Below are 26,599 nucleotides of genomic sequence, written 5' to 3'. Positions count from 1 at the left end.
CTGCACCGAGCCTTCCCTCCAGGTGGGAGGGGGTGTGTCCGAGGGCTGGAGTGATGGTGGTCTGTCCCCCCCGGGGCCCCTGCCCTCGCCACACAGGGGAACACTCAGTCTCTCAGAGCCGCCTGCTCAGCGAGTTTGTCAATACGTTAAAAGGCTGAGGTGGTAAGGATTTGAGCTCATTATCGACAACTTCAGTTCATGGGGGGACGGAAGCAGAGTGGCCCCTACTCATGCCGCGGACACAGCCCACGGTCACTCTGTCCACAGCGCCACACGCTCCCAGGCCCCAGGCACCCACCTCTGCACGGTGGTCTGACTGTCCAGCTGGTCCTGGTTCAGGCTCTGCTCCGGGCTCTTGGCCAGAGGCTCCCTGAGGCTCTCCAGGACGCTCTGCCCCTCGTCCAGTGCCAGCCTCATGTCCTCCTGCAGGAAGAGCACGGCACCTGGGACCCAGGCCCCGGGGCCCCAGGACTCTGTCCAGGTCAGAGACAGCGCAGGCTCTGCGGGGCACACCCCTTGAGGGCTGCGGTAAGTGGGCACACAACCGGCCTCAGCACATCTTCCCAGACGCTCTGCTGATGCTGCCTGAGCGCTGGGGAGGAGGCTGGCGTGGGGAGGTGCCCCTCCCGCTGCAGTGGGGCAGAGCTAGGGTTACTGGTCTCCCGGGCAGCAGGACAGGAGACAGTGACTGGAAACCAGACCTCCACGTGCCTGCTCCGGCGGCCTGTCCCGTTGCCAGGGTCAAAAGGGAGCTTGAAGCTCTCCTGGTGGGGCAGGGGCAGCCCCCAGGGTCGCAGCCTCCACAGACTCAAAGCCCAAAGCACGCAGGCCGGGCCAGACTCGGGAGCACACCCCAGGGACACGTTCATCGGGAAGGGAGATGTGGGCAGTGACGCTCAGCTGTCCCCGCCTACTGGTCCCCGGGGACACGGTGTGGGCTGGGCAGGGAGGGACATCCCGTCTCCTCTGCCCGGATCCGCAGCAGAAACACCGAGAGGAGGGCCCTGCAGCAGGAGAGCAGGGAGCGGGCTCATCTGGACGCACAGGACCCATGCGGGGAGGGCTGTGCTCACAGCGCCCGCTGCGCTGCTTTGAAGGCGGGTCAGCTCTCACTGCGGACGGCACCCAACTCGGGAGACCCAGAACTCACACTGGGAGCCCCTCAGCTCTGTGCCCCCCACCATCCCGTGCACGGGCGAGGACCTGGGGGCCATGCACACCTTCGCTCGGTCCCTCTTCTCCGTGTGAGCAAAGAGCACGGAGCTCGTGGACTGGACGTCGTTGGGCAGCTCCGTCTCAGCCAGCTCAGTCCCAAACACCTGCAGCGTCTGTGCCGTCTGCTTAACTGTGAGGGCGAAGCTCTCGATGGCCTCGGGGGGAGGAGGACACCGTCACAAAGCCGCGCGAGCATGGCGCCCTCCGCAGCCCCACCGCCCTCAGGAGCATGGGCCCAAGCGGCCGGTCCGCAGCAGCGGGCCCGGCCCCCGCGTCGCAGCCTCACGGCTCCTTCACAGACACAGGTTCCCACCGCGAGGGCTCTCTGGCCTCCTGAGAGGCGTGAGTGCCGTGAACCCTGCTGGGCTTCTCTTTTTGTCTGTCCCTGAGCCCAGAGAAAGCGACTCCCGACTCATGACTCATGTGATTCCTTCAGATGACTTAGGTCCACTGAGACCATCTGCTCGTTCTTGGGGAGAAAACACGGGCCCGTGGGAACAGGCAGCGTCCTAAGGCAAAAGCAACTGTCGGGTTGACCAGGGTTACTGAGAACCGGGGGACTCACTGTGCGGTGACACAGCCATCTGGAGTGGCAGTAATCCAGCGTCCCGCCCAAGTCCTCCGTCAGCTGGGATTTGTCGATGTAACCGTGTAATTCAGGTACTGAGCTCAGCATTATGACCTGGGGGAGAGCAAAGCCGCCCGTAAGCAGACTGCCGCACAGACGCGGACGAGGGGCAGACGGCGCTGCCCAGCTCCATAGTGTCAGACGGGTCAAGAGCCCCCGTGCCTTCCTGTCCGTGGACGGGCGTGGGAGGACTGGTCTCACCAGACGACAGCATCTGGGGCAAGCAAACCCTGGGCCGCCGACACCAAGCATCTGATGGGCCAGGGGCCCGCGGGCAGTGGACCGTGCAGACACCAAAGCCACCGGGCTGTCCGTGTTCCCGCTGACACCTGGGAGGCTGCTTGGAGGCGGAGGCAGTACAGGACCCACCGTGGCACAGCAGGCCTTGTGGAGAACAGGTGCCCAGGAACAAGGGTTGTTTCCTATCTTGCTCTTGCCCTGGTGAGGTCATTCTATCCACAAGCCTCGGATAAAGCACAGCCTTTGCTTTGCAAGCTGTCAGGCGCCGCCACGGAGGTCCTGGAGGCACAGCCCTGGGCTACTCGACACCACCTTGTGTTTTATTAAACACTGTGCTGGCTGGGGGCCCAGGGGACATCTGAGGGGAGTCAACCCTGACTGTCACCACGTGGGGGCGGCTGGAGGGGAGGTGGTGCTGCAAGGTCCCCCCAGCACAGGCCAGTCCCCCGCGGAGGACACCAGCCCAAGCCGTGCAGGGGCCCCTGCTGTGCGGCCGGCGCTGAGGCTGGATGCCAGTTCTCAGCAGAGACGGCCGTTCTCTCCGTGCCGTCCAGGGAGGTTGTTCACCCGGCTCGCCCTGCCCCATGGCCGGCAGGACCAGAGGCGGGCTGGTCCCCAACCCGGGGCTCTGGGGCGCTTCCTGCATGGGTCCCGCTGCTCCATGTCTCCCGAACCACGACAGAAAAGGCCCAGACCCGCCGTTTCTCCTGACATCTTCCACTCAGCACCGAGGTCGGCACACGGCGCCAGCCTCTCTGAGACGATGCCCTCTGTGACTCTGAGGGGTCATCTAGAACCGGCCAGTGCACCGAGGGGCCAGCGCTGAATTCTGTGCTGCTGTGTTTGAGGACTCGCCGCTTCGGCCCTGGTGCCGAGTGCAGGCTGACCGCACACTGAGGACAGAGACCCCAGCCCAGTTTTCTTGTTTCCTCTGACGAAGGTCCATTGGTTAGCCAGGGTCTCTTGCCAAATGTGGGCCAATGTCCCTATCTGACAGGGGCCCGGAAACAGTGCTGCCAGGAGGTGGCTCCACGCAGGGAGGGCGGGGGGAGGGCGTCCCACCAGGGAGCACAGACCCCCCACAGCGTCCGCGGTCTCAGGGTCGGACCACCAGCCTCCAGCCGGCGTCCTCCACCCCTAGGACATCACCCAGGAGAGGGACTGTCAGAAACCAAGGTTGTTCGATGCTACACAAACGGTAGGGGCACCCATCCCCCGCCAAACCCCGGAGCCCAAGGGTTAGGGCTGCTGAGCAGGGCCTGCACACCTGGCCCCCAGCCGGGCAGAGCGCCTCCATCTGGGCCCCAAGAACAAGGGACAACCTCGCGGATGGCGACCCACCCCCAGGATGCTCATATTCCCAGGAGGAGTCCGGTGGTCTTGCTGGAGAGGTTTCAAGGCGCTGGGTGTGGGCCCCTGTGTCCCTGTCCTCTGTTCAATGACCGCATTGCCAGGGAGCCCCCTCCTCACACTGCTGAGACCTGGCGTGATGCAGGTTGTCCTCCCCGGGACACAGGCTTCGTGGGGACACAGTTCTTAAGGGACTCTATGCAGGCTCTGCCTTTTACAGGAAGACTGGCAGATGCCGGGGTGCCCCGTGCTGGCTGGAGTAGGGAGGTGAGGCAGGGGCCCCTCTGCGGCCTGGGGGTCGCTCACGCCCACGTGCCTGGCGCCCCCATCCCCGGGGAAAGCCAGGCCACTCCTCACAAGAGGTGGGCAGAGGGCACTTACCGGTACCTTCATCTTAAAGTCATCTCTGTTGAACCTGAAGGCGAGGTCAGAGAGCGTCCTCTGGAAAAATCCCGTTGGGCGCAGGACAAGGACGAGCTGCAGGTTTGCCGGGAAGGATGCCTGCGGGAAAGCAGGGGCTGCGGCTCCGTCCATGGGCAGCGTGGCCGCGGGCCTGGGTCCCCACCCCCACAGCCGACCGCACGCCCCACGGGGAGCACTCAGCCCACTGGTCTGACGTTCCTACATGCCAACGTCACACTAAGGTCAAAGTGGAGAGAGACCCTGGACTCTGTCAGAGCATCGCCATGCCCTAAAGGGGAAAAGTCACACTCTGGTACAACTGTGTTACGCTGCTTTTCAACTTAAAAGTCAAAAGCTTGTTATGGTGGAATGGCGTCTCCCCAAATTCTTACGCTGAAGCAAACCCCAGGGCCTTGGAATGTCTTCAGGGTCTTCACAGGGGTGACCAAGCTAAGACGAGGTGACTGCATCCTTATGGATACAAGGGGATGTGTGGACACAGAAGCACAGGGGTGCCGTGTGAGGACGGAGGCCGACCCAGGTAACACCGCAGCACGCCAGGGGTCTCCAGGAGCCCCTGACGCTGGGACAGCACGAGACAGACCCTCCCTCACGACCTCGGAGCGCCCGCCTGCCGCACCTGGATCTCAGACTCTGACCCCGGCTGTGAGAGAGCAGCCTACTGGCCTTCGGTGTTTGCTAGGGCAGCCCAGGAAGCTAAGACACTCGTCAGATGGAAACAAGGCCACGTGTGCACACACGTGCTACCCCGAACACAGGGAACACAGCTCGCCCGCCCCGCAGCCCCAGAGATGCGGTTATGTGGGCGGATCTGCATGTTCACAGAGCTCTGCTACTGCAACCTGTGCCTGCCGCTCCCCCTGCGGCATCTCCCGCAACCAGGACCAGTGAAGCTCTGTGCTGCGGTCTCCCCGTCTGTAAACGGGAACAGAATACCTTTCTCACCACACATGCCTGAGGGCTCAGGAGCCAGCCAGGGAGAGGCTGTGACAGGTGCATGGCGACCCTGGGTCTGGGGCTGGACGTGGCCTCAGCTTGAGAGCAAGTCCCTCACGTGGGTGGAAACACAGAGACAGAGGCTGCAGGAGCTGGGCTGGGTCTGGACTCGGCCTGTCGGCCAGCACTGGCCGGCCCCCCGCGGGGCTGGGGGCACACACAGGAGCCCGCACCCAGGGCCTGGGCTCTCCCCTCCTGCCCGGCCGGCCCCGGGCCGGGTCTGCCCTCCCTCTGGAGTTCATCCAGAACCCCCTCCTCTCCCGCCGAGTCCGTTCTCCACGGAAGTGCCGGAACCCCCTGGGGACGTCAGCCGGGTTGTGGCAGCCTCTCGCTCGGAGCTCCCAGAGGCGCTGCAAGCACACCCGGAGTCCTGACCCAGCCGGTGGAGGCCCCTGACCCCAGCGCCACCCTGACGCGGCTCGCACACCTGGCCACCGGCCTGGCACGTCCATGGGTCAGGGAGGCCTTCCAAGTCTGGTCACGGCAGGTCCTCCTTCTGAGGACTCTCGCCTTCCACCCTGGAGCCAGGCATGGTGTGGCCACGGCCGCACAGCCCCGGGCCTCACCCTCCTACCGTCTCTGGGTGGCCGCTGTCTCCAAATGGGATGCGCGTCTTCAGGCTGGACCTCGTGGCCTGTTCCCACCACTCCCCCTGTGGCGTCTCCCTCCTGCCCTCCTGCTGGGGCCGCCCGTTCTGAGCTCGAGCCACTCTCACCAGGCCCTGCACGGGTCCTTGCCCCTACCCCGACCTCAGTCCCCTCTGTGGGGTCTTCATCCCACGAGTGAACCACGAGTGCTGTGGACAGAGAAGAGGAGGGGGAAGGCAGGTGCCCGAGAGGGTGGGCGCCAGGTCCCTGTGAGCAAGAAGGCCGTGCAGCCCACCACCACCAGGCGTGAGACTGGCCGCCGCTATTTCAGGAAAACCTCCTTCAGGGTGTCCTGCAGGCGACACTGAGCCGCACTTTCCTCTCAGTGCAGTGTTGTCGCCCTGATTCACACCTCACGGCGGTAAGGACTGGTCTGAACTGAGAAGGTGACACTTGTCCTCTCCGGCGACTTCACTGAGATCGACTCAAAGCAGGCGGCAGGAAAACCCGTGGTGGGGGGCTCGCCCACCCGATCCTGGGGGACCTCGCCCCGGAGATGCTCCCTCCCGCCCCCTCTGATTGGGTCTTTCTGTTACAGAGTAATTGTAAGATCCCAGCTGAGAGATGGCTTCCGTGACCCCCAGGACGCCGCAGGTCAAATTCGCTCCTGGCTGGAGCCAGCCATCAACACTAAAACCTGGGAGAAGCTCCAAAATAAAACTTGATTTTACAAACAGAGGTAGCTGGATGGAAGATGTGGGACGAAGGCTATACAACTTAATGATCAAGCAATCAGACGATGATTGTAACTGTTTTCTACGCAGCGTGAAAGCAACACTGCTTATTTTCTGGGCTGACCTTGGCTGGCTGAGGAACAGACGGTGATGACCACTGAAATGTAATCTGGAGACAGAAAAAGAGGCACAAGCTGGTTTCTGAATGAATATTCGAGACTTACAAAATGGAAAGACACCACACGCTTCTACAGAACAGCCAAGGGAGCGGGTGCTCTGGGGAACCCTGGTACTCTGGGGAACACAGTTTGAAAACCATCCCCAAGGGCACTAACTTTCTTAAGTTCTGCTCAAAGCCACCTTTAACCAGCCTGGCTATATGTTTTATTTCAAACGGAGCAGCCAAAGCCTGACCCACAGTGTTTGACAGTAACCGGAAAACAAACACAGGTTTGTGTAATGAATACAAAGTTGAAACCCCGTGTCTCAGTGCCGACAGATGACAACCCTGGAGTCTGAACCAGAGGGGTCTCCCACCTGGGGCCCCCGCACAGGTGTGGGTGGGTGCGCAGAGCAGGGGTGTCCGAGACCACCCTGGGCGAACAGGTGGAGACTTTCATAAACACCGTTGCAGAAAAGACACTGAAGGAACGCAGTAGCAAGGGCGTGCTCTCTGGCTGAAGGGCCATTAAACAGAGTGCTCTCCACGCTGGGAGGCCCGTGCCGCCTGCCCTCCTTCTGGGGCACCCCGTGTGGACCTGCACCACCCACCAGCCTGGAGACGGAGCCCCAGGCATCCACCCTGGTGTAGGCGGCCTCGACCCTTGAAGCCGGGTCTCCACCTGCAGCACAGGTAGGTGTATGCAAAGCCGCCGCGCTAACAGCCAGGCCGGGAGCTGCCCTAAACCTGGCCTCCCAGGGCGCTGAGGCTCAGCCCTCCCGCAGTGGGAGCTGGTCTCCAAGTAGCCAGGCTGTGCACTTCCCTCGGCAAGGGCGGTGCTCTGACCTGCCCCGCCTCGGGAGCCCGTGCTCCACGCCCTGCACCCCAGGCCCTCGGAGGAGCCATGCCCACTGGCCTCCCACCTCCCCCTGAACTTTCCCCTTGTGCACTGAGGGGCGGGTCAGCACCCCTCCTGCTGGACAGCTCCTTCATCCCCTCCGCCTCTGACTCATTGTGTGGCACCTTGCCGGGAAGCCTTCCTGGTGCTTGCACTGCGTCCATCTTCACTTCCCTGTGCTTAGACCTCCAGCGAGCAGCACGCAGTCAAACCAGCACTGCTCCGCCACAGAAGAACACTGTTCTGCCACATGTAGGGTATTTGCTAGATGACCTAAAATCCTGGGTGCCACAGATACTTCATTTTGCACCTTTTCTGCACACAGAGGGCTTTGGCTTTACAGGCAAACCCCATGGTCCTGCCCCACACAGCCGATGAATGGCTTTAACTGTGACCTCCTTCAGCAGCGTGCTCCAGGGGACAGATTCAGCTGAGCCAGGCTGGCTCCAAACACAGATGAGCACTCTGTTACAGTGTCCCCGAATGCACGCACACATGCGTGCATGCACATGTGTGGTTTACAAGAAGGAGGTTAAATTTTAAATGGAGTTCTGGAAGAGCACGCGCGGTATTTTACAAAAGACACATCCATCCAGGGACAGTCCAAACCCTGAACCAACCGTGGGACAAACAGCAAGGTCTGAACTCTAGCTTGGGTCCTGTCCGCTGGCCGTGGCCATGAACTGTGACAGGAAAGCACGCACTTCACCCTGACGCCCTGTCAGAGCTGACGCAGCCTCTGCCCGAGGGGGATGCAGCAAAGGCTGACTTCAGGGGCACTGCACGCAGTCCCTCCAATGTCTTAGTTTTCTGTTCCAAGCCGAGCTGAAGGCGTCCAAAAAAGAAAAAGGACACCCCGAAGTAAAGAAAGCTCAGCTCACGAGATGGCACACGTGGTGGCTTAAAATAGCCCTGAATTACAGCACAACGTGTAAGGGCCGAGGCTCACACAGGCGGCCAAACACACTGGATAAACTGAGCCTCTCGGCCACCGGCCTGCTTCTGTGGCACCTGCAGCCCTGGTGGAATCGTCCAGGCCAGAGGGCCAGCGTGCGCAGGTGTCCCCTCCAGAGCCCCGGCCCAGCTGGCACCACGCGGTCGTTTCCCCAGAGAGCCTTGGGGGGAAGCACAGGCCAGGTCTAGGCCCACAGCTCCTCTGCCCACGGACGAGGTGGCAGCTCTGTCCCCCAGCTCCCCTGCCCACGGATGAGGTGGCAGCTCTGTCCCCTCCACCGCAGAGCCGGGGTGGAGATCAGACCCCACATGCTGGCTCAGAGGGGCACACGCACACGCAGGAGGCAGCAGGGTCAGGCTCCCAGCATCCCCACCGCCCTGTCTCAGGCGCCCTTGAGAGTTCGTCCGGCATCTGGTCACACTCTCATCAAATGCCAGCCGTCTGCACCCCACTTGTCTTAGTAGCTCCTGCTTATCCCCTTGCACCCCCTCCAGTGCACACAGTAGGGCCTCAACAAACGTGCTGAATATGTGAGTAGAATTTCTGGCAGTAATATGATCAGTACATTCTTGTAACAAAAAGCCCTGGAGTTCAAGGAGAATTTTTGCCAATTCTGCCGGAAAATTGCTAACTGCTGGGATTTCCAAAGCAGTAGTGGGGAACCCTAAGACTTACAGAAAAAACGATAGGAAAAAAATCTGTATTTTTATTGTGTAAGAATCAGTGAAAAGTCTAACTTTTCAGTTATGATTTTCACAAAACAGAGTTTTAAAGATGAGCCAGCTCGCTTCAGAAATTCATCTGGCGATAAACCCGAAGAATAAAACCATGCTGACGCATTGCCACGGGCGGTCGCGGCCCGGCCCAGGTCTGCCCTGGGCCGCCCTGCCGTCCTGCAAGTGGCCTCGAGGACTACTCCGGTTTTAGGCAGTTTATCTGTTCCTTCAAAAGCACTCCTGCCTTCAGAGGCGGTCTTGTTACCTGACCAAGAATGACTGATTAGCTTGAGGGACACTGATGGTGCCCGTCTCACATGGGGCCTGGGCTGGGTGCCGGCCACGAGAAGACGGACAGGGCTGCCGCTGGCTGCAGGGGACCCCCGTGCACAAACAACGACGGGACACTTCCAGGAGGGGGGCTGAGCAGGGACTGGGGCGCAGCGCTGTGGGGCAGCGTGTGTGCGGACCAGCACAGAAGCACCTGCCGGTGAGGACGAGAGGCCTGGGCCCCACGAGGAACGTCTGCGACCGTCAGGGCAAAGGGGCTCTCACCCCCGTGCACACCGGGACATGCCTGAGTCGGTGACGGATAAACGGGAAAGAACTGGGCAGATCACTGGATTTGAAAAATGTGGTTATTTTAACAGTGTTACCTTTTAAAGCAACAACAGACTTGACTGGAAATTTTTCGGCATCCAGTCCAGGACTAACGTACTGATTCAAGAAATATTTGTTGTCAGTGCATCATGCAACTGACCCAGTGGTTCTTACAATGTAATTCTTAATTCAGCCTTTCATGGGACAACATGTGCAAATTTGTTTTAAAATTTAAAAAAAAAAGAAACACACTCGCTATTAACTGCTGATGGCATGTCAAAGCACTCTGTATGCTTCTAAGGATTTAAAAACAAAGAAACGCTGACAATGTAACACATATCCTCTATAATATACTTCTTTTGAAACATTCTGAAGTGTTTTGATTTGTCTCAGATTGACGGTGACGTAGGGAGTGTGTGCCCGGTGGGCACAGGGAACCGGAGCCGCCCCGGGCTGTGAGGGAGACGCTTCGCCAGAAGGACAAAGGTGGGGCCAGCAGCCCCCGGTGGGTTTGCACCTGTAAGATCGGAGCAGACACTGAGTTGTTAGATGGAATAATGAGGCCGCCAGGAGGGAGTCCGCTCACCCGCCCCACCTGCAGCCCTGGACAAGGGGCAGGAGCCTCTCGGAGCCCAGGGGGCAAGAACGAACAGAGGCTAGGGGAGTTCAGTCCATGGGGATGGGAGCGACGGAGTCACCAGCAAGGACCCTGGGCACTGTCGCCCGGACAGGTGGACTTTCTGGTCCTCTGGCTGTGAGGAGGCTGCGTGGGCGAAACGCAGGCTGGTGACGAGCGCTCCACGGGCAGCTTGGGAGCGGGGGGTGGACACTGCCGATGAAAATAAGCCCAGGGCTTTCTGCTGACGTCACCCCCGCTCAGTTATCACCGCTGGACACAGCCCCGCCCAGCCCTGGCCCGCAGCCTGCAAACCACCTCCACCATGCGAGGGTGGCTTCCGTGGTAACGAGGGCCACCGAGGAGGTGGCCAGAGAACCAAAGACTAAACAGCCCATCTGAGAAGAACGTCGCTTGGAAAACGTCAGTGTAATTCCAAACCTCTAGCCCGAAAAGTCCCTGTAATGCTCTCAAGGCCCCGCAGAGGAATGAGTGCCCGGTGAGTCCTGAGTGTCTCGTGACCTCCATGCCAGAAACACGGCAGCTGGTGAGACTGTCTTCAAATCATAACAGGGCCCCCGAGGGCTGCCCCGCGAGAGAACACACAGGCATGTGTGCACACACACGGACGTGCACGGACACACACACACACACACACACACACAGTGCACCCACCCACAGGGCACGCTGTATACACACACGTGCACATACCCACATGTGCACGTGTGTGCACACATACACACGTGCCCCAGCAACTCGAGGAGCTCAGGGAGGTGTGGGCTCCCAGGCACCCCCTGCTCCTGCACCGGGCTGGTGTCCCGAGCTGACCGCCCACCATGGCTCTGTGTCCCACCAGACAGCAGGGGCCAGAGCCCACAGTGCCACCAGGCAGATGGGTGTCTAGAAGGGAGAGGCTGTGCTACCCACCCAGGAGGAGAGAAGGTGGGGCGGTCGCAGGCCCGGGCTCCGACTCTTACCGCGATTCTCAGGACCGACGCCTTCACTGAGGTCCATTTGTCCTGCCTCCGGTCTATGACCAGGATGAACCCAATGCCGGCATCCTGCAGGCTGAAACGAGGGGGAGCTGCGGTTAGTGGGTGCAGCTGACAGACAGACTTTCCCGGCAACCTCAGAACAAACCGGCTCCTCCTGTCACCCTCCTGCCACTCCGCACTGCAAGGGAAGACACGTGCCGAGTGGGCATCTGAGCAGACCGCAGCCCTTCCAGGGCCCCACCAGGTACTTTCCAGAGCTCGCTCCGACCGAGACAGACAGATCCCATCTGTGTGTCCCCCAGCCTGACACCAGCCAGCTCACGCCGCAGAGAGCCGGGCAGGGCCCATCTTTCCGGAGCCCAGTTTGTCCCGGTCAGAGCAGGGTCATTTTCCTTTCCATGTGGGCCAGCGGGCTGACCCCTTCACAGTAAGTTCTATGACCCACACATCACGCTAGTCCCAGCATCTGAGGTCCCGAGTTCGTCCATGTTACAAATCGCTGCTGACGGCACTGCCACAACATGGGGAGAAAACCCTCGAGGTGCCCGGAGGTGCACAGGCAGCTGCTGGGGAGGAGAGATGAGATGTGGCTTCTGGCACAGCAGCATCTGAGCGCGGGGAGTGACAGCCTAACGCGGGCGCCTGAGTCACAGCGTGGAAACCAGGAGCCGCTTCCGCGGGGTGACGCCGCCTCCAGCCGACTGCGGGTGCCAGCGCGCGCCCGCCCATCCACGTGGACGTGAAGGGGGGCGCAGGCCTGGGGCGCTGACTTGAACTATTCCTTCCTACGCCTGGGAGCCACCTCGGGGTTTAAATAAGGACCAGAAATACCAGATCACGTACAAGTGATGACCCCGAGGACGTGCTCAGCCGGAGGTCAATGCTGCGTGACAAGGCCTGAGCCAGGATGTCCCAAATCCTGACTCTCCGAGAAATGACGGCGACACACCAAGTCGCCCCTGGGTGTGTGCTGAGCCCTTCTGCACATTGGGCAGTGCAGGACCCCCCCCCTGCTCAGAGTCACCTGGTCCGGGACCCCCGACTCTGTTGTCCCTGCTGCTCCACAGGAGGCCTCAGGATGGCACACCTGTTCTGACCCCAAAATAGTTTCCTCTGTTGCCCAAATGTACCCAGTTTTTGCCACGGAGCTGGGCAGCCCCTGCTGCCCTCAGCGCGTGTCCTGTGCGCAGAACTCGGGCACAAGCAGGGCTGGCAGCTGGGCCGCACACGGTGGGATGGCCCGGGGCCCCCAGCCCCGTCACCTGAGTCACCTCCATGGCCTCTGCCACCACCCTGCCCCCCGTAACTGGTGTCCTTGGGTCTTTGTCTCGCTCTGCACTTTTGAACACCATGCGGTAAAAGTTCCGAACACCAAAGGCTCGTGTTTCGACCACAGTGGGAGGACCAGCGCAAGCTCGTGAGGGGGCAAAGTCACCGACAGCAGAGTCTTTTACAATCAAAATCACGAGTGAAATATAAGGAATCCACTGGACCCGCAAAAACACGTCCCAGAAGGCAGGCTGCTCAGCGAGGATGGACGCCAGGGCAGGCAGCTCACGGGCCCATTATGGGAACACGCGGCCCAGCTCTGTGGTCGTGTTGCTGCCCGGCAGGTGCCCAGCACCCGCACAGCGCCAGGGAAGGCGGGCAGCCCAGCCCGGTCCCCTTCTCTCCTGCTGGGGGGGGTCCCACGGGCAGGCGTCACACTAAAGCTTGGGGCCAGTCTTCTTACAGCCTTTGCCACGACCCAAGAGGTAGGCACTGCTCTCTCATCAGCCCGGAGTGGAGGGGCTGGGGCACAGAGAGCTTAAGTCATTTGCCCAGAGTCACACAGCTGCTGAGCACTGACAAGTGAGCCCCATGGTCTGGCTCTGAGTCCAGACCCCCCAGGCCCACCCTGCAGGATAAAGTAGCCCCTCCCTCCCCCCGACCCCCGGGCTGCCTCCTGTGTCAGGCCAGGCAGGCCTTCCCTCTCAGGGGACCCGGCCCCAGGAACACACAGCAGAGGCCCACATGCCTGGACCCGGCTGGGGCCCTCTCATTCCCACCACACTCGGGGAACACTGACTCAGAGGCACAGAGACGTCACAGAACGCATCTTACGTGGGGATGTAGGGGCCCTTCATGCCCCCTGCGCCCAGAGCAAGGCCCCCAGGAGCCAGGGCCTTGCAGTCCCGGGGTCCGGCCACTCACCCTCCACCACGCCCGCCCCACATCTGTGACCTCACGTGCCCGGGGAGAGGGCGGGCAGCCCACACTCAGATGCACCAGAGGTTGGCCCCCAGGGCCCCTCAAGCGCCAGGCCTTGGGCCGATGGTGCTGACGGTGGTGGCCGCAGAGGAAGCTGGAGGTAGTGATCTGGAAGCCGCAGCCACACAGGGAGGTGCTCCCAGGACCCCCAGACACACGTGGCCCTGCGGACACAGATGCCGGCCTCCAGCCTCCTGGCAGCTGGCTCAGCAGGGCCGCCCTGGACAGCTGCCCAGCAGCTGGGAGGGTGATGAGCTCACTTTTGGCCCCAACTCACAAATGGCGTGGAGCTCGCACAACTTCCGGTTCTTGTGTCCTTGGGTCCGCCGTGCCCCTCTAACACCGGGGCCTGCGAACTTCTCCAGGGTGGCCCTCGGTGGCCTGGGGTCCGACCCCCACTATTCCCCGCCCCCCATCCAGGCAGAAGCAGTGTGAGGGGTCAGGAGACAAGGGCTGGGCGGTTCCGCGCTGCGAGGCCAGCCCTCCCGGGCGTCACACTGTCCAGCTCTTGGCCCAGATGCAACTGTTCTCAGACCGGACACAACTTGGAGCAGAGACGGGCGGAGACACAGAGATGCTGGGATGACAGAGGGGAGGGCGGTGGGAGAGCCAGAGTGGAGAGGGCGGTGGGGCCAACCCACCCGAGTGCGTACCCAACAGCGGCACACCCGGGACTCCCGAGGTTTGTTAAACGCAGACCCGGGCGCAGGGGGTGCATTTCCAGCGGCTCCCAGATCTAAGGCAGGTCCCACAGACAAGCCCTGGGGACTTTCCATGATCAGACCCCACGTCAGCACGTCCAAGCTTCTGCCCCAGAGGAAGATCCTGGAAGGAGGTCCGGACCCCTGGGGTAGATACTGGACCTCCGCCTGGGTGGGGTCAGGAGGGAAGTGGGGGCCAGAAGGAGGGGCAGTGGCGAGCCCCCCGTGGCGTGACCCTGTGGTTTCCGTCAGCCCAGGGAGCTCTGACGCCTCCTGCGGCCACGGCGGGGCGCTTCTCAGGAAGAGGGCACGGTGCGCCCCAGTTAGAGAGGAGCCCTGTGCTCCTCCCTGCCTTTGTTTAAAATGGGGAATCACGACCCCAGTGCCTGCAAGAGCTTAGAGCAGAGAGAGACCCCGCGAAAGGCCTGGCCTGGGGTCAGGGAAGCACCCAACCGCCGAGTGGCCCCTGCCCCGCCCGCCCGGGGAAGCCCTCGGTCACACCAGACCTGTTGGCCCCTGCTGGCCTGCTGCTGCCCAGAACCCCCGGGGGCCACCGTCCCGAGGTCCGTGGCCCACGGCCTGCGTCCCAGAAACCAGCCCGCTGGTTGAGCGCCCACCGGGCAGAAAGCTCAGCGGCTAGGAAAACATCCACCTTTGTTTGGGGGGGGGGTAATTCGGTTTATTTGTTTATCTGCTTTTTTAGAGGAGGGGCTGAAGCATGAACCCAGGGCCTTGCGTGTGCTGAGCACGCGCTCCACCGCTGAGCGGTCCCTCCCCCACCGTCCAACTCTTTTTACAAAACTCTTCCGCACGGGGCGACAGTACGTGTCTGTTCTCACGGCCCCGTCGGCCCCGTCAGGGTGGCGAGGGCCAGGCGCGCACGGAGGACCGCGGGCACCGGCCAGCGAGCCCCGGGGACACAGCGGGCCGCCGCTCCTTCCTCGCCGCCCGGGGGGCAGCCCACTTCCCACAGAAGCACAGCACTGTCTCCGGAGCCCGAGAACACGTGCTTCTCACTCTTCATGTTGCTGTTTCTTCCCGGGTCAGCGCCAACGTGGACATACCCAGGACTCGTCCGAGCGGACACAGGCCGGGTGGGAGGTCTGTCCGCAGACAGTGCCGAGGTCAACGTGCGGCCCACACCTGGGCCGCAGACACCCATGTGGCGGGAAGGAAAGTGCACCTGGTTTTCAAAGACTGATTTCCACCCAGCTCAGGAGCACAGCTTCCTCCAACAACATGACGGACGAACACAGCGTGGCCCACGCACGCGATGGAGTCTACCCCATGTCAACACGCTACTACACGGATGGACCTTGAGGACGTCACGCTCGAGGAACAAGCCAGACACGAAACGACGACTTCCGTGCGACCCCACTCGCGTGAGGTCCCGGAGTCGTCAGATTCAGAGACGGAAAGTAGGCGGTGGGCGCAGGGGCCGGACGGGGAGCAGGGAGGGAGTGTGTAACGCGGACAGTTTCAGCTCCACAAGATGACAGACTCTGGAGGTCTGCCGCACAGCAGCGTGCGCTCGGGCAACACCACTGAACTGCACACTTAGAAACGGTCAGGACGGCAGGTTGCTGCGTGTTACGTGTGTTTCTCCGCAACTAGAAAAATTACACTGAAAACCCCCACCGCCCACACGGCTCCCTCAAATGCACGCACAAAAAGACACACACACACACACACACACACACGTGCACACTGCTGGCCACTCCTCTGTAATCGCGGAGTGACCTGCCCCTCCCCAAGGGCACAGAGACACAGCACCACCCGGGGAGTGAGACGCACGCGGAGCACCTTCTGGAACCCTCGGCGTCTGCTGCCGATCCTCCCGTTCACGCGCAGCAGCGTTCTCTCTGTTTCGCCGCCGCCAGGTCCCAGGGGTGTCCAGACCCGGCCACGTCCCACCCGCCCCCGCACTCCCCTCCTGTCGCATGAGCTCTGCAGGGAGGCAGACTGGCCACAAGCCCCTGGGGTTGTCCCCACCGGCCTGCAGACGATCGTGACCCATCAGGGACTGCAAGAGCTGTGGGCACCCGAGCAGTGAACCCGGCCCCCCAGCCAAGACGGGCTCCGAGGCGCCCCCCCGCCCCGTGCGGCCACTGCGTGGGCGCTGCTGGCCGACACCCTGGCTGATGAACTGGTCCGTCCAGCTTCCCCCACGGGGCGTCTTCCAAAAGACCCATGACCACTTCACACTCACAACCGTCTGCTGCGTCAGGACGAGGCCTGCCCGTCAGCCGTCAGCCTGACGTTTCACGAGGGCCGGTGACCGTCATCCAGACGTAATGGCTTAACCCAGGGACCCCATCGTCCACACACAATGACTGAAGCAAAGCCAGGGGGTGTTTCTAAAGGACCAACGAGGCTTCGGCAGTGGCTGTAAGGTCAGTGTCCCGGAAGCGGCCTCCACGAGAGGTCCGTGCACTTAACTTGTGTCTCCGTTTAAAGCGCGTGTGGCCCTAGATCTCACCCTCCACTTCGAGGCTGTGCCGGCGCATTCGCCGTGCGGGGTGACCAGCTGGTGTGGGGAGCTCTCCCTTTTCGAGAAGCACCCGCCCACCTCCCCATCCTGCCATCGAGGACGAAGGCCGGAGGGGCCTGCGCTGCTGACCGCGTCCACCAGGTGGCAGCCCCTCCCTCCCGGATACAGCGAGCACAGGGCGCCCCAGGTTCCCGCAGGAGGGGGCCTGCCCCCCGCACATGGGAGCCCTCCGGGGGCGGCACCCAGGCCCCTGCTGTACCCACGACACCCATACCTTCTCATGTACCCTGAGTGGTCTGGAAATGACTGCGGGGTAAGCGGTGGGTGAGTGCACTTCTGTCTACTTAGGACCCCCCCCACATCTCCCCCCCCCCCGGAGGAACCAGCCCACAGCTGCTGACAGCCGCTGGGGGCCCAGGGCTCACAGTCCTCCAGGCACATCGGGCCAGCTGCCCCTCCCCTCGATGGTCCTCCTCGCAGCTCCTGCGAAGCACGGGGTTGGGCTCCCACGTGGGAGATTCACTCCGGATGAAAGGGCCCTGCCGCACCCTCCACCGGGAAGGAGACGCGCGAGCAGAGTCACACCGACCAGCGCAACACACACGGCGCCTGGAGACAGAGCCCGCGGGGCTGGGCTGCACGTGGTCAAACCGCCCCGAGGCCCCATCCACAGCACCACCGTCCCACCAAGCGTAAGTGAAGCACCGTCATTCCTCCGCTTCAAAGGGAAACGTGCTTCTTGCCCTTGGGGCTTGTGCATGGACCGTGCCTGCAACCTTGGACGCGAGGGTCCGGACAGGCCCCGACCTACTGAGGCAAGAACCCCTTAAAAACAAAAGAAGCAGAGGTGCTCGTCCTACCTGAAGGGCAGGTGAGCACGCTGGAGTGAGGGCGCAGAGGCAGCCCCGCCTGCCAGGCAGGTGGCGCCCTGGGCTTCCTCTGCTCTCTGCAGGGGAAGCCCACCTGCCAGCACATGTTCACGGAGGAGCCACGTGCTGCTCTCGGGGCCCCCGTGCAGGGGAGACAGAGACCGGCACCGGGCTGTCAGGTTACGGGTGACACTCCAGGTGAGCCTCGTGAAGCCGGCTTCTTTCCTAGGTGTGCAGGACAGAGGGCCTCCCAAAGGAGGTGGCCTGCAGCCTGGGAAGGAGCCGTCTCCAGTGCCCTGGGCGGAGGAAGCAAGTGCAAAGGCCCTGAGGCCAGGAGGCCTGAGGACCAGCAGGTGCAGCAAAGGTGGTGACCCAGGAGAGGGTAAGGTCTAAGATTGGCCTGTAGTGCCCGGGAGAAGGCCGGCCTCTGAGCTGGGTGTTGGCCCTGCTGGGTAGAAAATGACTCTTTGACCTTTCCAAAACCAAGAGTGACCTGAAACCCCGTGTTTCCATGCACAGGCAGGCAAGGGTTCACCGTGCTGAACTATTCCAGGTGGGCAGTGGGAGACCACTCACCACCCCCCGGCCACGGCTTGTTGTTTAGCTGACACCGAGTGGTCACCACAGCAAGGCCACCTTCTTTCTGGGCACTGAGTCCGGGCCGGCCAGCACCTCGGCCGGGGCTGGGGAACCACGACTCCAGCTACAGAGCTGGTTCGAGGTGAGTTTTAATCTGCAGGACTTTGGATCGTAGGGACAGAGAAAGGAGGTGGGCACTGAGGAGGCCACGGGACAGTCCAGACCTCTCTGCAAGCGCAGAGCCCTCTGGCCTGCACATTCTCTGCCTCCGAGTTCTCTGATTCTACCCACTTATGGGTCAGGAAAGAGGAGCAGGTGGTCGAGGGGCTCCACGCAGTGTCCTGCTGTGGGGATGGGCAGGGCCCGCCCCGCTCACAGCCCACAGGGGTAGGACCGAGACCACGGCCTCAGACCGTGGGCAGCGCCCACACAGGTCCTAGCTGGGAGCTCCTCTGCCCAGCTTGGGACAGGCCTGCGCCGGGGGGAAGTTGGGGGGCAGGACAGCCACGGTGGGAGGAGGGCTGCAGAGGGACGAGGGACACCCGGGAGACGTCACAGAGGGGAGCCTGGGGAGCTGGCCAGAGGCCCGCCCTGCAGAGGACCAGTGAGGCTGCCCAGGCACCCACAGTCAGCAGCCAACAGACACCCCATCTTCTTGTGAAATCACCAGACTCCCCAAACCAGTGCTGAGAGCAGCTCCTTCCTCTTGCTGGTCTGACCCAGGTGTCCCCACCCCAGGGGCCGCGTGGCTTTTCTGCGTCCCATTGCTGGGCTTGCCAAGAGCTGGACCCACCATCCCCACCCCAAGGACATCCGGTGGTGCCACTCCACGGGGGAGCCCCCTCTTCATGTCCCTCTCCAGACCCCTGATCCTACTTCAGCGATGTCCCCCGGGGCCTGGGGCTTCGTCCTTGACCAGCGGTGACACCTGCCTTCCTGGCTGTGGCTTCAAGGGCCAGGGAGAAAATAAACAGAGACGCTTTGCAGTACAACAGGGCCCCCATGAAGCCCCTCGAGGGGGCTGGGCCAGCCCAAGGGGCCCTGAAGGAAGGCCATGTGCCCCCAGAACACTGAGCACCCCTCTCACCTCAGCTCTGCCGCCCGGAGCCCGGCCCAGCGAGTCAGGTACCGAGACACACGGAGACGGAGGTGCACATCCTCCGCCCCCGGGCTGCACGTCCCCCAGCTTTCTCTGCCAGGTGACCTCTGCCCAAGTCTGTCCAGACGGCTCCCCTAGCTTAACCTCTTCACCCGCAGTTTTCTGTAAGAACCTATGCCCCCTGCAGGCCCCGGCCCTGACCAGCGGAGACCGACCGCTGCTGACCGGCAGTTCCCGTAGGACAGGCGTCGTCGGGTGGTCAGACCTGCCGTTAGGTCAGCCTCCCAGATTAGCCTAATTCACGGAGCTCTGTTACCAGCCCCTGAAGCCTGGAGGGAGGGAGCTGACGGCTCCTGGGCAGAGCCTCCCGCTGCGGCCGGTCCGTCCCCACGCCGGGCACCACGTGGCTGTCCGCGGCGCCCTAATGAGGCAGCTGCAGCCGCACCACTTCCGAGGGGGCGACCAGGGACGACACTGGGGCTGCCTGGTGCCCACCCCTCGCCCCCTGGCTCCAGGATGCCACGCTGCCCAGGGCGGCCAGTGGGCTCAGAGAAGCACTCCCCACCTTTCTGGAGGGCAGGGTCCGGTTCTGCTTGTGACAAAGCACGCACCTGGGGACGCTGGTAAGGTAGGTCATGACATTCTGGAACTCCTTGTCCGGGACCTCACCGAAGGCCGGGTAGTCGGGGAAGGTGATGACGGGGCTGCCGTCCTGCCCCCGCCCGCCTGGGGAGAGAGAAAGGCGCCACTGAGCTTGGCGGCCGGGAGGGGAAGCTCCCAGGTCTCAGCAGAACAGACAGTCACTTTCCAGGAGCACCAGGTAACTCCCTCTCCGTGCTGTTATTAGGGGAGAACTGTGTGCTGTTGAGGGTCGGACCTGGAAAGACGTGAGATGAGTGAAACAAACGCCTGTTGTTCTGCCACCGCAGGGCAGGGCAGCACGCTCCTCCCAGACCCTCTTCGTGCACTTCCCGTAGCGGAGACCGCGCTGCACAGAGAGCTGGCGCCCTGCGTCCTTCCTGCGGTTGTGGGCGTGGTCTCCGTGCCCCTCCACGACGCGCCCGGCACTTAGACATCGCACAAGACTCCAGCTGCCCCTGACCCTGAACCTCTGCCCCACGAGACCCTGGGTGGACAGCTTCCTCCTCACAGGAGCCGCCCCTTCGTTGCTGCTGGGAGGAGGTACAGGCAGGACGGGGGCACTTCCAAGGGAGGGTGCACCCAGCACACGTCACACACAAAACAGGCAGCGGCCTGGGGTCTGGGAAGGGAGAGCGGCCCCACCCGAGTGAGGCCGTCGTGGAGGGGTGAGCGCAGACCAGGGCTGCGAGCTTGGTCTGAACTGTCTCCCAACCTGGGGGAGCAGCACAGACGCCAGGCGGTGGGGCCAGGTGGGAGGTGCCCGCCAGATGGTGTCCTGGGTGGCTAGAGACGGCCACCATTCTCCTCTGGGGACAGGGTCCGTTTCTCGTCCCTCTGAACCCAGGTCTGAGCTGGTGGCCTGCTCCAGCCCACAGGAGGCGGCAGACGTGGTGCGCGCGGCTCCCGAGGCCGCAAGTCGCGCCAGCATCCACCCCGTCAGGGCTCTTGCTTGGGAAGCGGTTGTCACAGGAGCCACAGCCACACGGGGGAGCCGTCTGCCCCAGATCCGGGCCGAGGAGCCCTCCACCCCACCGTCCCACAGGGCCACCTGGCCTCGGTGACGGTCGTTTGGGCCTGGGAGGGCAGCGGGCCCTGTGAAAACTGGCCAGAGTGTCCTCATGCTGGGAGCGGACAGGCTGGAGAGCGATGTGGGCGCCACTCCCGCTGGGCTCTGCTGACGGGTGTCCGTGACACCCAGGACGGCCCAGCTTGTTGTGGACATTTAAGCTCAAGGTGCGTTGTCAGAGGCTCCCAAACTAGGCGACGTGAGCCAGCACCCCACGTCAGCTTGCGGTCTGGGGTCAGAAGGGGCGGCTGGCCCGGCGGTGCCCCGAAATCCGGCTCCCTGGGTGGTGGGACTGAGTTCGCTCTCGGCCCCCAGGGCGTCCACGTCCCTCCAGGCGGCCCCCATCCTCCAGCTGGTGGCAGGGAACCCCGGGCACGTCAAGACCCTCATCCTTGGAACCCTCGGTGCCTCCGAGGGCCCAGCGCTGCGTCAGGCCCCCGGCTCACAGCCGCTAGCTGGGGCCTCAGTTACTTGCGCAAGACCCCTCCCCGAGTGCCTGGGCGGCATCTGAACAACAGAGGAGGCGTGTCTGGGGCTCCTCCCACGTGGTGACACCACAAGTCACCACGGTAACACCAAGGGCAGGCGTGGCAACTTGGAGGAAGGTGGAGGTCACGACCCCGTCCCACTGGGAGACTCATTTCTCAGAAGGACACCCGCTCTGTCCTTCCTCCGTCAGGCCGGCACCCCTCGCGGCAGCCGCCCCACCCAAAGGGCCAGGATGCTGTCTCCACTTCCTGCTCCCAGTCTTCGGTCCTCGAGAGGCACTTCAATCCTAGAGCGACACCACGGGTCTGCTCCTGGGGGACAGCGGGGAGAGCCCCAGGGTGCAGGGGCGGCTCTTGGGGCTCAGGAGGGACCTTGACCTGCTGGCTAGGGACCTTTATCCTCCGGACCCCTAAGGGGCATGCAGGGAGCCCTGGCAGGCAGGCTCGCCCGATGGAGGAGCGACCACGCCAGGGCACTGCACTTGGGCAGCTGGCACTGTCCAGTGGCTGGGGTCGTGCACCTCGGCCGGCGAGACAGGACGGCAAGACCTGGACCCAAGGGGAGGGCAACAGGTGGATCATGGCCAGGACACGAAGTGACCCCAGCACAGGCTCCCGGGCAGTGCCAGCACCTCGCCCATGTCAGCCGCACCTGGGGGACAGAGGACGGAGCCACAGAAGCCAGACCCCAGGCCCCGGACACTGCACGGAGGCTGACTGTGTCGCAGCTGTGCCTACTCGCCTGCCCCAGGGAGCCCTGGCGTCCAGGAGGCCTCAGCAGCTCTAGGGCTGCATCCCCCTTGGGACCCAACTGACCTCTGGCCTGTGCCCGCCAGCCGCCCTGAGCTGCCCTCATCACAGGCGTCAGTCCAGAGGAGAGTGGGCTGCACCACAGATGGCCCCCAGTCCCCACCATGCAGCCAGGGGTGAGCCACCAGCCCGGCCGAGCAGACCCTCCTCCCCGCCACGCGGCCCGGGCTTTGCACTCACCAGACAGGTAAGCGAAGCACTTCTGCAGCTGGTCCTGGATGTCTGCAGCACAGAGCGGGCTGATGTCCTGGTGCATGATTTCATCTGTGGGGAGAGCAGAGCAGATGGATACACGCTGTCACTCAGGAAACCGCCTCACCTGCCACGAGTCTGGGCCAGCCCCCCGCGGCCGCGCACCGTAGCAGACACCTAAGGGGACCCGCAGTCACGTGTCAGGAAAAAGGAATGTCAGTTTCCAGCACGCAGAAACCTTTGTTTCTCAGGGAACAAAAAGCTGTGTCCTGAGCGACTCATCGACGTTTAAAACGTGTGTGTCGGGGGTCGGGGGGAGGGGCGGGGGAGGGCCAGGGAGGGGCAGCGGCGACGGGCAGCAGAGGGGAGGCGCCGGGAAGTGGGGCGGGGCTTGGGGCAGTGCCAGCACCTCGCCCAAGTCAGCCGCACTGGAGGGGTGACCCCTAACACAAGTGGTCAGAGAGCTGCACTGAGTGAGAACAGACCCCTTTGGTCTGCAAGTGTCCACCCATGTCCCAGAAGTGGGCGGGCCACCCTGGGGCCTTCCCCTGTTGTCTGGCAGTGGGCAACCTGGCCACTGCAGTGGGTCCAACACTCATGCCTCCCCACTGCCCGGCACTGACCCCGAGGAGGGCGCTGAGCCCAGTCCTGACGCAGCACTGACCAGGCGCAGGTTCTGGATCGGGGCCTGGCAGTGACCGGGCAGTACTTCCAGCCACAGCCTGGACGCGCTGACCAGAGCAGGAGGGCTCAGCGTGACTCCCAGGGGAACCTTGACGCCGAGGGGACGTGTGTCCCTGCCGAGCACGAGGTGCCAGGGCGCTGGCGGGTGGGCCACGGAGCTGGGCCTGCTCCACGTGCCGCAGGGACCCTGCGTCTCTAAGTGGATGCCCGGCTGGCCGCACGTGGTGTACGGCCCGGACCAGGGACGTTTGCAACCTTGAACATGAACACAGTTCCCTAAAGAGATTCGTGATGGTGGTGATGCCTTGCCAACAGCTGGAAAGTCAGCTCTCCTTCCCCACCCCTCTTCAGACCCTGGCCTCCAACAGCCGGGAGACAGAGGTCCCAGAGACCTCTGACCCTGGGGCTCGGTGGAGGCAGTTGGAAACCCGGCCCTCCTGGTCTTGCAGACAAGCAAAGAGGTGACACAGGGAACACACAGGCAGGCCCCCAGGCCCTGGTGGTCTTTTCTGGAACTGCTGACCACACGGCCGGCTGCCCTTGTACTCGCCTGGTGCTGAAAAGGAAGTGACTGGGTTGGTGCCCCCGGGCCTGCCGCCCAGACAGAGCGGCAGCGGGTGCTGGGTCCGGGACAACGGCAGCACATGCGCCTCCAACTCAGACGCCAGGACTCTGCCACCTCCTGGGCGCGGCAAATGTCTCAGCCATGCCTTTCTCCTTTTGGGGGTGAGAAAAACAGGGTTGGAAACAATCGCTCCAAGGGAACTTGAACTATTTCAAATTCCGGACGCGGTGGTTTTTGGTGTCCACGCTTCATTCGTGTGGATGTGTGTCGGGGCAGCGGACATGGCTGGTGCTTGGAGATTTGATGGCGCCTTTTCCTTTTCTCAGCACAGGGAATGACCACACTGTCGACCGTGGAACCTGGGCCCCCTCCTCAAATCTAGCCTCTGCCAGCCTGGGATGCATGTGTCCTGGATGTGGACCCCTGGGCAGCAGGGTTGCCCTCAAGTCTGGAGAGAAGACGCCCAGGGCAGTGGACAACGGCATGCACACTGTGGGCCGGCAAGCCCCTGACGAGTGTGGACCCAGCGTCAGTGACGAGCGTGGACGCAGGGCCTCCCGCCGTCCAGGCCCACCCGCTCGCGGGGAGAGGAGACCACGCGTCTCAGGGCCGCTGATGGCCATATCTGCAGAGATTCTCAGACCTGATTCTGGCGGCTCCGAGTGGCAGGGACTTCCAGTGGCTCGTCCTGGCACGAGCACAGTCCCACGTCCCCAGGCTCACCACGGACATCACAGCTGTCTGCTCTCCCGGATGGCAGACGGCTTTCCCACATCCTGGGGACAGAGCTGATACAGCTGACTGCCCCTGCGCTTTCTGTGACAGGGTGACAGTCTCACCAGCTGTGCCAACTGTCCATGGGATTTTGTTCCACAGAGGGACGTCCATGGAGTCTCCTTACCCACCCTCCTCTCGGGGCGGCAGCTGTCCTCACACTCTTCGAGCTCCCCAAAGGGCCGAGGCCCTGGCCACCTCGGGGTCTTTGCACAGGCTGACCCTCAGTGACGCTCTTCCCGTCTCAGTTTGCGGGTCTGCTCTCAATTCCCAGCTGAGATGCTGCATCCTCAGGGAGGCCCTCCTCCGCCTCCCAGCCTGGCAGGGGCCTCAGCGCATCCTGCATCCCCACGGGGCCCACGTCCCCCCACAGCCGTCCCAGCCCTGGGCAGGAGCTCAAACAACTCGTGTTCGATGAGTGATGCAAAGGGTGACCCTCGAGAGCATCCATTAGAATCCAGCAAACTTCGTCCTGATGTGCACACAGGCTGGTTTTGGAATCTCTGTGTCGCTGGTTCTGCGGGTACCGACTGCTGACCACGGCCGTGCATCCACCAGCAGCTGAGCCCTGGAACCCAACACCCGTGGGTTTTCTGGGGCAGAACCCAACTAATATTGTGCCTTAGATCAAATTTTAAAATAGGGCTGCTCTGCGCATGGAACGCATTCCTACAAGTGGACTGTCCAAAATTCATCACTTTTCCCACTGGCCGCCCCTCCCAGAGCTGAGAACAGTGAGGACAGCCCCTGAGCACCGCGAGTGCTGCTGTTTGTCATGCGGCCCCTGCGGGCGCAGCCGCTGCGTCAGACTTGTGGGCTTTGCTCCTGGTCCAGGGCAGGGCAGGTTTGCACTTTGTGCTGTGCTGTTTTCCAAGGTCCTCGTCCACTCCATTTAATCCTGCATTTGAGCCACTGGTGTCCGCTGGCTGAGGAGGAAGTGGGGGACCTGACCTGTACTGTGTGCGCGTCTGGCTGCTCCTCCGACAGGGGTCCGGACGGGAAGTGGGGTTGCCCCACCCGCCTGCTCGGCGTGAGGGTCAGGCAGGCCCGGCCCCTGCACAGAAGCGCTCTGTGTGAGCACAGTGCCCCGCGGACAACTGCCCGCTCCCAACATTCCTGCGGCCCAGACGTAAACGGAGACTCCGGGCAATTATCCTATTAGAGGGTCGCTGCGAGCTGGGGAGGTTAGGAAGGTCTCCGGTCGGAGGGGCGCAGGGGGAGAGGACAGCCCTTCCGTTCTGTGCCCTGCAGGGTCACAGGCTGACCTGCCCCCCTGGCGCCGGCGCTGGGAGCCCATCTGAAAGGCTGCTCTGTCTGGAGCACCGCAGGGACAGACCCTCGCTCTCCAGTGAGGTCAGTGGGATGACGTCTCAGCCGTTCTGGGACCCGGCTCGGTTCCACATGAGGACAAAAGGGAAGAAACCCTGAGTCCTGCCTTGTCTGGGCAGCAACCTGAGATCTGGGGGGGGGGGCGCCACTTTTAGCTTCACACCTCTTCATCCTCACACAGTCGGGCCTGGCGGCAAATCTCCTCTCGCAAACTGACTCGTGGGTGTGCTTTATTTGGGACGAGGATTTCGTAATGCAGGGCGGGCAGTGTCCGGCCCATCCTGCCCACGTGCAGGGCCTCTGAGCCTCAGCCTGGCCGGCCGGCACCGCCTCAGACAAAGAACACACGCAGAGAGCGCAGGACCCTGGAAATCCATGTACCGGTGGTAAAGGCCGGGCTCAGGGAGCCCCGAGCACTAGCAGGACCCTGGAATTCGGGTTCGGAGGCTGGTCCCTGCCTTGCTGGTGATCTTGGAGCTTGCCGGAGGGAGACAGGAGCCCGAGAAGGGTCCTACGAAGGGGGGCAGCTGGTGAGAGGCCTGGGCCCCAAAGCCCACCAGGTCCATCACGAGACGATTCCCTTCCTGTTTCCGTCTGGCTGGAAGTCCACACCCAGCACTTGGGTTTATTTTCACTCAATAAAAAACAGTGACGCCCTTTTGGACTCCAGGGTGGAGAGCCCATGGGGTACTTCACCAACTCACTTGGGTGGGATTCCTATTCCACCGGGGCCCCTCCCAGGAATCCCCAAGCCAGGGCAGAGCGTGTGAGGATGAACAGCCGCAAAAAGGTGACTCCAACCCAGGGCGGGGCGGAGGGGTCCAAACAGGCTCCGTTCTGAGCCTCGGTCAGCTGGGACGCGCAGCTCCCCGAGCGCCGGGCGGCGCAGGGGAGACGCCCCGGGGCTGTGCATGACCTGCGGGGGGCTCCGCGCACATCTGCACTGA

General features: G+C 62.8%; 1 protein-coding gene across 22 annotated transcripts in view; it reads right to left on the bottom strand.

The window, feature by feature from the left end:
* MCF2L (MCF.2 cell line derived transforming sequence like) overlaps positions 1-26,599 on the bottom strand; it is a 102,080-nt gene that overhangs the window by 21,018 nt on the left and 54,463 nt on the right. For 21 of the 22 annotated variants that reach the window (XM_074378564.1, XM_074378568.1, XM_074378570.1 and 18 more), the window contains 7 exons: positions 22,289-22,372; positions 19,714-19,828; positions 11,096-11,186; positions 3,815-3,934; positions 1,781-1,897; positions 1,221-1,370; positions 299-423 (listed from right to left, as the gene is read on the bottom strand). In XM_074378564.1, the coding sequence (XP_074234665.1) occupies positions 299-423; positions 1,221-1,370; positions 1,781-1,897; positions 3,815-3,934; positions 11,096-11,186; positions 19,714-19,828; positions 22,289-22,372 (802 nt within the window). Of the gene's footprint in view, positions 1-298; positions 424-1,220; positions 1,371-1,780; positions 1,898-3,814; positions 3,935-11,095; positions 11,187-19,713; positions 19,829-22,288; positions 22,373-22,964; positions 23,265-26,599 lie in introns of those variants that run through there. The other variant, XM_074378582.1, reaches the window with a different exon arrangement.

This window comes from Camelus bactrianus, chromosome 14 (genome assembly GCF_048773025.1).
Source record: "Camelus bactrianus isolate YW-2024 breed Bactrian camel chromosome 14, ASM4877302v1, whole genome shotgun sequence".
Taxonomy (NCBI): Eukaryota; Metazoa; Chordata; class Mammalia; order Artiodactyla; family Camelidae; genus Camelus; species Camelus bactrianus.
This window is presented reverse-complemented; position numbering and strand designations above follow the sequence as displayed.